General features: G+C 38.0%; 1 protein-coding gene across 1 annotated transcript; it reads left to right on the top strand.

The window, feature by feature from the left end:
- Positions 1-1,308: 1,308 nt before the first annotated feature.
- On the top strand, positions 1,309-6,763 carry LOC125249789 (class A basic helix-loop-helix protein 9). The gene has a single exon (XM_048162174.1). The coding sequence runs from the start codon at positions 2,291-2,293 to the stop codon at positions 3,092-3,094; it is 804 nt and encodes a 267-aa protein (XP_048018131.1). The 5' UTR covers positions 1,309-2,290; the 3' UTR covers positions 3,095-6,763.
- Positions 6,764-12,258: the final 5,495 nt, after the last annotated feature.

Genomic DNA, 12,258 nt, shown 5'->3' with positions numbered 1-12,258 from the left:
TCTGTGTTCCTTTTCCCCAGCTTTGAAGTGAGGTGGCTACTGTCTGTTCTTGCCCCGTAGGAAGCACACATTAGATTTATGACTTTGCAGACAACCAAATTACACTGTCCCTTGCTGCAGCCCAGGAAGGCCAGTAATCGCTTAATACACAACAGCTAATTGTGACCATACAGAGATACAGAGTTTATGTGACACATGATAAGTGTTTTTCCATCCCTCTGGCAGAGAAAAGGTGTAAAGGCAAATTGGTAAAAGAGGCTTATCTGATAAAGCTGTAATTTGTCATGAATGTTCCAATTTTTCTCTCAACACCCAGGACACAGCTTAGACAATCTATCTGGATCAAGGTGGAGGAAAACTAGCAATGAAATTCTTTTGCTCTGTTGTCATTTATGCATTATGAATGACCATGGTTCAGAATTGGGAATTCTACACTGCAGGCTTGTACTTCTCAGTACGTTCATAGTTATGGTCCTCTGTAGAGGTTCTTTACTTGTTGTAATCATAGTTCTAATTAGAACCATTTGTGTTGAGGATTAGGGTTCTTTATTCCTGCCCTTTTGATTTTCAGATCTGCAACTGTCAAAAAGCATTTCAAAGCAGCTTCTGACTGGTTTTCTTGAGCTCAACCGTACACTGTAAAAAAAAAATCCCAGTAAAATTTACGGTAAATAACCGGCAGCTGTGGTTGCCAGAACTTTACCGGAGAAAATACAGTAGCAACGTAAAAAAAAAAAATCTGTTAAATTTACGGTAAAATAACGTATTTCATTAACTGATATAATGTTAATTTACCAACCTAATGAAGTACTAATATCTGTTTTGATATAAGTACGAATATCTGTTTTGCACTGACAGTCACCAAACACAGTGGTGATAAGAGTCACATGATGAATCAAAGTTCATCACAAGCAGCTTTTCCACAAGCTGAGAAGGACAACACTAACATATAGAAGGTGCACACAGTGTCATTCACACACACACTAAACACCATCATGGTAACATGCATGAAATTTTAAAAATGCAATAAACATTAATTTAACAACATTAGATGTAACATAAAACCCTAATGTACATAACTGATTAGAAAAAAAATGAGAAAAACTAAGAAGAAACAGAGTTATTTCAACGAAAATATATCAAATGTGAAGTGTCACGCAGGGAATTGTGGGAATGTCAATTTACGGTTTTTCACTGTCAATTTTTACAATGAATTGTTATTTTTCACTTCCAAAAACTGTGAATTTAACGGTATTTTACCGTAAAATTACATTTAATGTACCGTTAGATCTATTACAGTTATTCACCGTATATAGTACGGAAACTTTCTGTAAACCAATTGACAGTTTTTCACCGCAGCATTTTTACAGTCTTTTACTGTTAAAATCACGGTCATTTTGTACAGTGTACAACTACACAGACTGTCAACATGTTTATAGATTTTACTGGTTACAAACTGAAAACCCATCAACTTGTTCTTCTAGAACCCCTTTTCCTAAAGGTATAGTTCTCCCAAATAACTATAAAATATAAATAAATTTTCCAAAAGAGTTTTTTTACTGTGATACCATAGAAGAACCATTCATTAATTCATTTTTTTTTTTTTTCTTCTTCTTTTTGAAAAGGCCCATTTTAATAGTATGTAGAACATTTTTTTCAATATAAAGAAGCTTTTGTGTAATGGAAAGCTTAAATGGATGTTAAAGGTTCTTCAGGGAACTATATGTCAATAAACTTTTATTTTTAATAATGTATCCCTCTGAGAGTTGTTTTTGCATTTTACGAAAATATGAATGAACTGTGATTCCATAATATTTATAAGGAAGAAACATATCTCCAATATCAATACGCAATTGTCACGCAAGAGTCAAAACCAAGCATAAAACGCCTAATTTTCACACACCGCAGAGTTACGTGCATCTGTCAACTCTGCAGTTACCATTCCTTATTTTCGGCATGATACAGTTGGAAAGATCAGATCCTGTGTGTTGAGGAGGTGTGTCAAAACCTGTTGACTGATGTCTACACTTGCCTTGAGGGCACTTGTAAACACAGAATACACCTTTGCTTATAGGCAGCTGGCTCACGTGACACATCTACAGATTGCATTTAAAAACCCCTCTCTCCCTCTCTGAGACTGACAGATCTGAACTAGTAGGTGAGGAGAAGATCTCAACATGTGGATGTTTTGCAAAGATAACTGTTTGTAGTTCACACAGGACCATAAGAGTTCTAATCTCTCATACCAAAGCAGAGATTTGCATTTTGAAGTAGACAAAAGTGAACAACGATGAGTTTGGGCAGCACCAGTACAGAATCTGAAGTTTCAGAGGATGAGTTGGAGGATTGTCCTTTAGGTCAGGATGACGATTGTGACAACGAAAGCCCCGGAAAGGTTCGTTCAGAGCGCTCAATGTCATCCGGCCCAAGTGACACAGAGGACGTCAAAGCAGTTAAGAGCCGAACTCGGCCCAAGCGGTCCAAAGCACGGAGAGTCGCCGCCAACATCCGAGAACGGAAGCGCATCCTGGACTACAACCAGGCCTTCAACGCATTGCGCACGGTCCTCAAACACGACCTTAGTGGAAAGCGCCTGTCCAAGATTGCCACGCTCCGCCGTGCCATCCACCACATTTCAACACTATCTTTGTATCTGCGGACACATTCGGCCACAGAACCACAAGCACCTCCGTGTACTCAATCGGAGTGCTATCGGCAGCCGGAAGAGAACAGTTCCCTGTCCAGGAAGACCGGAACTTTCCAGGAACCGATAGATAACTACATTCCCCATCAGCCAGAGCTCACAGTCTCTACAGAGATGTATCAAGACGCATCAATCTCTACACCATCTCAACACTACAACCACTGCGCCACCAACAGTCAGGAACACGTGAATCATGGACACTTCAGTCACCACTGGGAGGACCAAAGCAGTGATTACTACAGTGGAGGACCTGGATATCAACATGGGACGAGGGTCACCTGTCATCAGAACCATATGGACACTTATGCAGACTCTGCTAACCCGTCTTTGGCTTGGCAGCTGGGTTACCTTCAATGTCATGGACACCAGCAGTTCCTGAGTATGCACTAACTTTTCTCATGCTAGAGTTATTTTGAAAAGCATTAGAAATTTTTGAATATAATAGTGTACATTAAGAGTATTTTGGGATAAATTTCTCAGGTGAAAAAAATATACTGTATATTACAGCAAATGCCTTGTAAAAGTCCTCTAACTGTTAGTTTATTGTAAATTGTAAATAATATTTAAAAAAAAAAAAAACTCTTTTCAAACCACTGTCCTTAAAAGTCTAAATATCTTTTAAATGTAAATGTAATACAGTCATATACTACTCCTACCCAACAGATATAACGTATTAAGTGCAATCCATTTTCATTTTGATTAAATCATTAGAACATTTCATAAGATTCACATTATTTCTACAGTGATATCTAACCCTGATCCATGTCATTATTGAAGTTTGTTTGTGCCTCAGAGTAAAAAATAAAATAAAATAAGAGTAATTGCGACTTTATATGTCACAAGTCATCTTCATTTATCTTTATTGTGATTTTATTTCTTACAATATAACTTTACATATCATAATGTGACTGTATTTTGTAATATGACTGATTTTACATCTTGCAATTGCAATTTTGTATCTTTAAATTGTAACTATATTTCTCACAATTGCACCTTTATATTTCACTGTTAAGTGATTCTTTCTTAAAGCTATTTTATTACCTTGTTTTATTTTTTACTTCGAGGTGATAGTGGGTTTGTAAAGCATTGTTGCAGTGTGTGAAGAAGTCAAAAGTCGTAGTAATTCAGCGAGTTTGAAATTCTGAAAATCTGAAATTCTTTGCGCACTTTTGAGGGAGGGAGAGCAAAACTGGTTAATCTGCAAAATTCCTTATGGAGTGTGTTAAAATGTGTTAAAACATCTGACAGTTTAGCACATGCATAATTGCTGTCAATGTTAATTATAACTTAAAGGTGCAATAGGTGATTCTCTACATAAATATTTTTGTTATATTGGTTGAAAGTCTCCTCATATCCTGATAACATAGTGATTCCATGTTAAACGGTCTAAATGTATTTTTGTAAATATCGTCTGTGGAAGGTGTAGGACAGTGGCGTGCAGGTGCCCCCGCATTCCCATTTCTCCCCCCGGAACACGGGGGCACCGCGATGCGACCACTTTCACTTTTGCGATAAAAGGGGCAGGGGCTCAAGTTCTCCCACATCCCCCCCATCGCCCCCCATCCAGACCTCATTCATGGAGCACTGCAAACAAACAGCAGCCAGCCACCTACAGTTCCTACCGAATCAAAACAAATAACTTATACTGGTTTCACACCATATCTACTGTTATTAAGAGACGGCAACCTGTGACATTCTAACCGCAGATGTTAAGTCAGACTCGGAATCATGCATGTCAGCAGTATCAACATTGAAATGAATCTGTAGCAGTCAGGTATAAGCTCTCTAAGGTATTTACGTTCATTATTGTTACATTATGTGATTTGAGACATGAGGTAGTTTAATGCCGTCTCTTCTCTTGTGATGCTTTGCCGAGAGCAGCTGTGTGTATTTATGTGTTTTGGAGGAGGTGTGGCTTTGGACGGCAAATTGCAGGGAGGGTCGTATTCTTTTAATGCTAGCAGGCTAACGTTAGCATTTCCCAGATCACCTACTGCACCTTTAAGTTAAGCAGGATTTTTGCTAGTGTATTATTTGCAATTATTGCAAAAATTTTCTGTTGAACAAAGTGCCAATCAGTGGTTAGAATATAGAAAATGACAGTGAGTCTTATATCTGTCTAATAAAAAATACAGATACAAAATGATATAAATGTGCCTAAATAATTGAGTGCAAAGCTTTACTGATGACTGAATGATTACTACATGATGTATTGTAAAATGTTCTGTAGTTATTCTACCAGGATTTGTTGTGCATCTTTGCAAAGGATACATATTATAATGGAAATTTGACTTTAAAGACAGTTTATGCAGTTCAACACCAAAACTTATCTCTTTATTAAGAGATTTGGTTTTCAGGCTCTTTTAGCAATTAGCAATAAAGAACTTATTCAGGTGGAAAGGGGGAAGTGATAGTCTGTCTCCAGGAGGTTCTTCTCCCTCAGGACTGATAGAGGGAGTTGATTCCAGTAAGATGGGGGAAACAAGGAGCAGGAAGGAGCCTCAAGGCAGATATGACTCAGCTTTGCCTCTTGATCTCGTCCAGTCAGGGGAACTTTGTCAGATTCTGTTCCTCTCCGCCCCCTTCACATGGTGTGGTGACATGTCTCTCGTTATTGACAGAACTAGCAGCCAAATAGCGACTAGTAACAACTGCTTATTTTATACTGTAATTTCAAAAGCATTGCCATTTGAGTCAGAAAATCTCAAGCTCAGTCAGATTGAACTAAATAACAGGTTCAAATCGCAATGAAGGATTGTGGGAAAGTATTCAAATGCAGTCATGACAAACACCCTATGAAATCTGTCCTTTTTTACTTGCAGGCTAAAGGTTACTTTTTTCTTTGTTACTTTTACTTTTTAGTCGTTGCATAAGTGGGCCACTTGATGGCAGCAAATACATACAAGGCCAGTCTCAATGTCAATGTTTTTTTCTTTCTTTTTTGCAGAATACAAACCCAATTAACCTGTCGATTTGGGTTAGTCTTGCTGAACTCACAACCTATTGCTGGATCAATAAAAATGTGTTAGAATTTACTCAGCCTCATGTAATATTTATATGACTTTTTATTTTCTAACTGTATATTTGGCTGTTGTTTGCTGTGATTAATGTGAAACCTGATGGATACGAATTTAAAACAACATGAGGGTGAGTAAATGATCAGAATTTTCATTTTTGGGTGAATTATTCCTTTGACCCTCATCCTTCCCAAAATCCATTACCATTGCTTCAGTTATACCACTGACTTGCATTAAGCCTTCACACTTGAATCCCATAACACCATCAGCACAAAGTTCACGTTTATTTTTGCTCACACGTCTAAGGCTTATTATCATTTCATCAAATGCCAGTGTGGAATATGTTCATGTCTCTGCCATGAATTCTTTTTAGGTCTCTGTTCTCTCAGCGCCCTCTTTCAGACATTTTATATGACTAATACAGCATGTCAATGCAAGCATAAACAGTTTAAGGCTAACAAAAGCCAGCTACTGCATAGAAGACAGATGATTCCAGCACCACATAAACAACCCTGTGAGCAGCAAGCATGTTCTTCAGAGTCCAACTGACATTGGAGTGCACACATTCCCTGATGGATTGGGCAAAGGCTAACTGCTAGCCAGCTAAATGACAGATTGCACAGTGACAGTGGAGATGATCACTGTCTTGTATAGAGAAAGGCTGTTTCATCTTGTCTGGTCTAATGAGCCCAAGACTAAGAAAATGACCCATGTGACACTGCTAAGAAACTGAATGGAATTAAGGATATTGATCAGGGACCTACAGTAATTGTAGAGGGTGTTTATAATGACAGTGATTGTGTGATGAGAGTTTATTTCTAAAGACAGAGCAAAGTTTTAAAAAAAGAGGACTTTATGCAAATGAGTAGCAATTTGATGTGGCGTGGCGTGGCGTAGTCAGTGGAGCTCATGTGATCCATCTCCTGTGAGATACAAGCTGAGAGTAAGAAGACAGTTAATGTGAGCAATTTCACTGTTCTATATAATTTGCCTCTGCCCACACACACTACTGCTCAAAAGTTTGGGTCAGTAAGATTTTAATACTTGTAATTCTGCAAGAATGCATTAAATTGAATTGATCAAAATTGACAGTGGAAACTTTTACATTGTCACATTTCAAATAAATGCTGCTCTTCTGAACTTTATATAAGAGTCAAAAAATACAAAAAATGTATCAAGGTTTCCACAAAAATAGCACAATCATTTTTAATATTTCGAAGAAATGTTTCTTAAGCACCAAATCAGCATCTTAGAATGATTTCCGAAAGGATCATGTGACTGAAGACTGGAGCAATGATGCTGAAAATTCAGCTTTGCCATCACAGGAATGAATTACATTATTAGATATATTAAAATAGAAAACAGTTATTTAAAATTTCAATAATATTTCACAATATTGATGTTTTTATACTGTATGTTTTGTATCAAATAAACACAGCCTTGGTGAACATATGAGACTTGACAAAAATATGAAAAAACTGAACCCAAATTTTTGAACGGTAGTGTACATGGATTATAATTCAATAAAAATTCATAGAAAAATAAATGATGCATTGAAACCTGTGTCAGAAATTGGTGCTTTTCTGAATGATAATTGTTCATCTTGTTTGTACTATGATGTATTATGCGCTGCTGCAATTTATGCGCAGATACTTCCTCTGCATAATGTTAACTTTTAGCAGCAAGAAAATTGATTCCCTGTCAAAACTTTTTTTTTTTTTTTTTTACTGCCAATGCATCTCATTTATTAAAAACAGATTTTCAAAAGCTATGGCCACCAATAATATAAGGTATCTAGCATCTAGCAGTAGGAATGTCTACTAATAGAGCAATACAAGTGCTGCCAGTGTGAAGGGGGAAATTTTCTGTGAACTGTCAGGAGTTATGTGTACTGATGCTGTCTGTCTACTCTCTTTGTGGAAACTCGAAACTTGTGATGTGTCATCACTCAGCACTGGAATTCACACATACACACATTTTATTTTTTTGTATCTTTTATGAAACAGGTTTGTTAGAAAGTATCAGGAAACCATCAGGAAGAAAGAGGGCGATATAATTTTATTTTGGATGTCCACTTTAGACATTCTACTAACTATAAGTAACTTTACAATTATTAGTGGACTGTCTTTCACTTTACTTTGATGCTTCCCCAACAGTCATTATACTGACTACAACATGTCAGCTTGCATGTTAACTTAGGCCACATCCACATAAAGCCAGAGCTTTCCCTATCCGTTCTTTTTTTTTTCTTCCTCGTCTCAAGAAATATCTGTGAAACCATTGAAACAAACTCAAAACGATGTAGTATACATGCCAGACCAGTATGTGCGCTGTAATTCTGCCACAGAAATACACTAAAAATGGAGAATAAGACTTGGAGCATGCACGCTGTATACAAACTTTAGTAAAGCTAATTGTACCGCAGAAGCTACTGAGCCTAACACAACCATATAGTCCGCTGTTGTTGTTGTTGCTGTTGTTGTTGTTGTTTTGATTGCTGTTGTTGTTGCTTTTGTTGCTGTTGTTGATGCTGTTGTTGTTTTTGTTGCTGTTGTTGTTGCTGCTGTTGTTGTTGTTGCTGCTGCTGTTGTTGCTGCTGCTGCTGCTGCTGTTGTTGTTGTTTTTGTTGCTGTTATTGATGCTGTTGTTGTTGTTGCTTTTGTTGCTGTTGTTGTTTTTGTTGCTGTTGTTGATGATGCTGTTGTTGTTGCTTTTGCTGTTGTTTTTGTTGCTGTTGTTGTTGCTTTTGTTGTTTCTGTTGTTGTTGCTTCTGTTGTTGTTGCTTTTGTTGCTGTTGTTGTTGCTGTTGTTTTTGTTGCTGTTGTTGTTTTTGTTGCTGTTGTTGCTGCTGCTGTTGTTGTTGCTGTTTGTTGTTGTTGTTGCTGCTGCTGTTGTTGCTGCTGTTGTTGTTGTTGTTTTTGTTGCTGTTGTTGCTGCTGCTGTTGTTGTTGTTGCTGCTGTTGTTGTTGTTTGTTTTTGTTGTTGCTTCTGTTGTTGTTGTTGCTGCTGCTGCTGCTGTTGTTGTTGCTTCTGTTGTTGTTGCTTATGTTGTTGTTTTTGTTGCTGCTGCTGCTGTTGTTGTTGCTTTTGTTGCTTCTGTTGTTGTTGTTGTTGTTGCTGTTGCTGTTGTTACGTGACATAGCGATGTCTGACTAGGGTTGAGACGTGGGGAGATTGCATCATCGTTTCACAAAATATATGGATTGGCTGTGCAGATGAAAACACAAGGGTGTTGTTTTCAGATTTATTCATTCTGGGTCCCAGTTTCAAAAAATAGTGGTTTCAGCCTCCCAAAACGCCGGATCTGTCTGGACAAAACACAATTATGCTTGACTCTCTGTGGTCAAAGGTGCTCTATGTATGTAAGTTTTTGACTGTACTAAAGCATAAAAATACCATAATATATTTGCAGATATTTATTAAACATGCTGAGTTCACATACTCATTTCTCTGAAAGCCATTGCTACAGCCAGTTATTTTACTTTGAAATTTGCGCTCCGTGTCGGAATTTAGTCTTTGTTTTGGTCTGTGCAAGATCGCACATTGCCAATTTACCCAATAGTATTTCACCAGAGAACAAACTGGGTCAGAGATCGCAGATTCTACCCGACCTAAAAAGCCTCAGCATCCATCTAAAAATCTCTATTTTTAAAGTGAAAAAGTGAAGTGACATGTGGCCAAGTATGGTGACCCATACTCAGAATTTGTGCTCTGCATTATAAATTATCTTACAGTGTGTAAGTCTCCTCGCCTTCCAATGTCAATTGAGCTCGCACCTGTTGCGTGTCTTCAAACTGGCAACCCGCGAGAGCATCGAGCCTATGGAGGAGGGGGCGGGGCAAACAATATTTTGAATTTGGACTGCAGTACCCATTTCATCCACTAGCTGTCATTCTTACATAGAGCACCTTTAACAAATCCCAGGATGTCCTTCGAAAAAGAGTGGGGGTGTAATCCTGGCATCCCAGACGTGCAGTTGCTAAGTTATTTAAATTTAGTAGAGTGTCTAAAGTGGATCTGAAACATTCAAAGGCCAGACTTAAATTTGCATTGTCCACACGAACACATGGTAAATGCTGCGCCATAGCTTTAGCATTAATCTCATTTGAAATAACAATCTAATTTAACTATCTTATTCCTACTTGTTTTGTTTTATTATTTGTTTGTTTAAAGCTAATGTTTATCATTTTTCAAGCATCGAGGAAAATCAATTGGGAGATGAGGTCACCTAAAAATCAGAAGGTATTTTCAGTGCTGTTGACTGTAGTTCTGGCACAAAGTCGCAATTTTCTCCAAAAATAATCCATAAATGAATAGAGAGAGATAACAGAACAAGGCTGTGGTGTGTCCATGGAGAGATATTAGGTATTTTCAGCTCTTTTTTTTTTTCCACAACCCCCCTCCAGCTCCCCTTCTACGCATTTGTGGAGGCCATTCAGGAGATTTGTGTGAGAGAAAAATCCCCGACTGTTCTGCTGCAATATTTTGTGTGTGCCCTTCCTTTACCTCCTACAAAGTCACTCTTGTCATTGAGCTCCTGTGACAGATCAGCAGTTATTCCCACACCACACACAGTTATACATGCTCCAAGTTAATTCTTTGATTTATTGCCTTGAGGTTACGACATAAAGAAATATGCAGAGAGAACTTTTCAGTGCTAGATGGATGACGGAAGGAGACGGAGGTGACATGCCCATCAACCTGTTCTGCCTACTTGGATCTTACCTTTTGCTGACCACTAACTTTTATCATTTCCAGGTGATTCTTCACCAAAAAATGAAAATTCTGTCATCATTTACTTACCTTTATGCATTTCAAAATGGTATGACTTTCTTTCTTCTGTGGAACATAAAAGAGGATACTTTGAGAAATGTGTGCAAGGCCATGTTCACACAGTCATTTTTTGGGATTGACAACCGCATTTACTTAACAGATGTGAGTCTCGAAATGTCTCGTTCACACAGGAACTTACAGTAGCGTTTGGAACACTGTCTGTATGAACGTGCAACGAGAGTCAAGCCCGTATTCTCTTACTAGTAACCATAACAACAGTGACCAACGTAATATTAAGATGGCGACATCCATAAAACTGAAAAGTATAGAGTACCTCAGGGATGACGTGTTTTTGTAGGCCAACCCAGAAGTTAGCGGTGCACAGGTTCCCTCGATCGAAATTTTCCCATAGACTTTTGGAAAATCGCAAAAAATAAGCTCTGTGTTTAACAAAGGGTTATGACACCTACACGCTTTGTCTATCAAGATAATCTTTACAAGTTAAAACAACATTTCTACATTTTAAAGCCTAAATAAAGTGGTCAGATATAAAAAGCTAACAGTAGGCTATAAACGGACTACAGCACAACATGGTCGCGGATCAACATCATCACCAAGCTTCTTCAAACTGTATTTAAAAAACAACGTTATTTAAAAACATGTTCGCTGATTATGATCTGCGCTGTGTATGAATACTTCTCCACTTTTTCATGAGAAATGCTGTCCAAATGTCTGTTTGTCATGATGACGTCCCCGCCGCGCCGAAGGAAGTAGTCCATTTTATCAATTTGTTAGCAACCGCCGATTTTAAGACACAGTAAAGGTTTAAAAAAATCACAAGCGGGTTATAACTAGTGTGTTTTATGTCATAGATAAAAACGTGAAAATATTTGAAGCTTTGTTAACCACAAACCTTATTTCAGGCGATTTAGCAAAAAACAATTCAAAATACCCATTGACTTTACGGCGTTGGATCCGGGTTTTGCCTACAAAAATGCGTCATCCCTGAGGTACTCTATTATCACTTTTCACATGACAAGAGACTAACTAAACCGCGAGTTCATCCATCAAAACTTCATTAACCAACAGCAGCATGTAAACACGCGCTAGCCGGAGTCTTTAACCGCTGCACACGCGTACGTTCTTTGCGACGTCTTGCGCATGACACAGGATTTGAATTTGGAAAAGAAACACAAAACTGACATGAGCCGCTCCGATGGAGAACAGTGACTGGATTTAACACCTTAAGATGACGCACAGCTCACATCTCTGTCGCAGTAAGTTACCAAAAGTGAAACCACACACAAAACACCGGCTCTCTCGCACTGTATGACGTGACAGACAACTAGTTGTCAAGTCCTGTTCCGTTCAGCAGCGCGAATATTCCGAGCATGCGGTTGTGAGTCCTGAAAATTTAGAGGTGTGAGTTCGATTATAGAATGCGGTTGTCACACCCGTAAATAACCGTACTGCGTGTGAACGCAACCGTATTAAGGACTCAAATACAGGACTGACAACCGTATTCTGCTGCTGTGTGAACGTGGCCTAAGTGTGTGGTAAACTACTACATCCCTTTTATATATTATTATTGTATATTATTACACTGCATTTAATATTTTTTTTATTAATAAAATAAATATATTTTACATCATGGCATTCAGTGGTCTGATGTTTCCTAATTTATCGATTATAGTGAAAATAACTTTAATTGTTATTAATATTACTGTAATACTACTGTGATACTATTGCACTGTTCATCTTATT

The sequence above is a fragment of the Megalobrama amblycephala genome, linkage group LG16 (genome assembly GCF_018812025.1).
Source record: "Megalobrama amblycephala isolate DHTTF-2021 linkage group LG16, ASM1881202v1, whole genome shotgun sequence".
Classification (NCBI taxonomy): domain Eukaryota; kingdom Metazoa; phylum Chordata; class Actinopteri; order Cypriniformes; family Xenocyprididae; genus Megalobrama; species Megalobrama amblycephala.
The sequence above is the reverse complement of the archived record's forward strand: the minus strand, read 5'-3'. Positions and strand labels throughout refer to the sequence as shown.

Bases quoted from the DNA above. Each gene is read 5' to 3' on its own strand.
- LOC125249789 (XM_048162174.1), top strand. From the start codon at position 2,291: ATGAGTTTGGGCAGCACCAGTACAGAATCTGAAGTTTCAGAGGATGAG.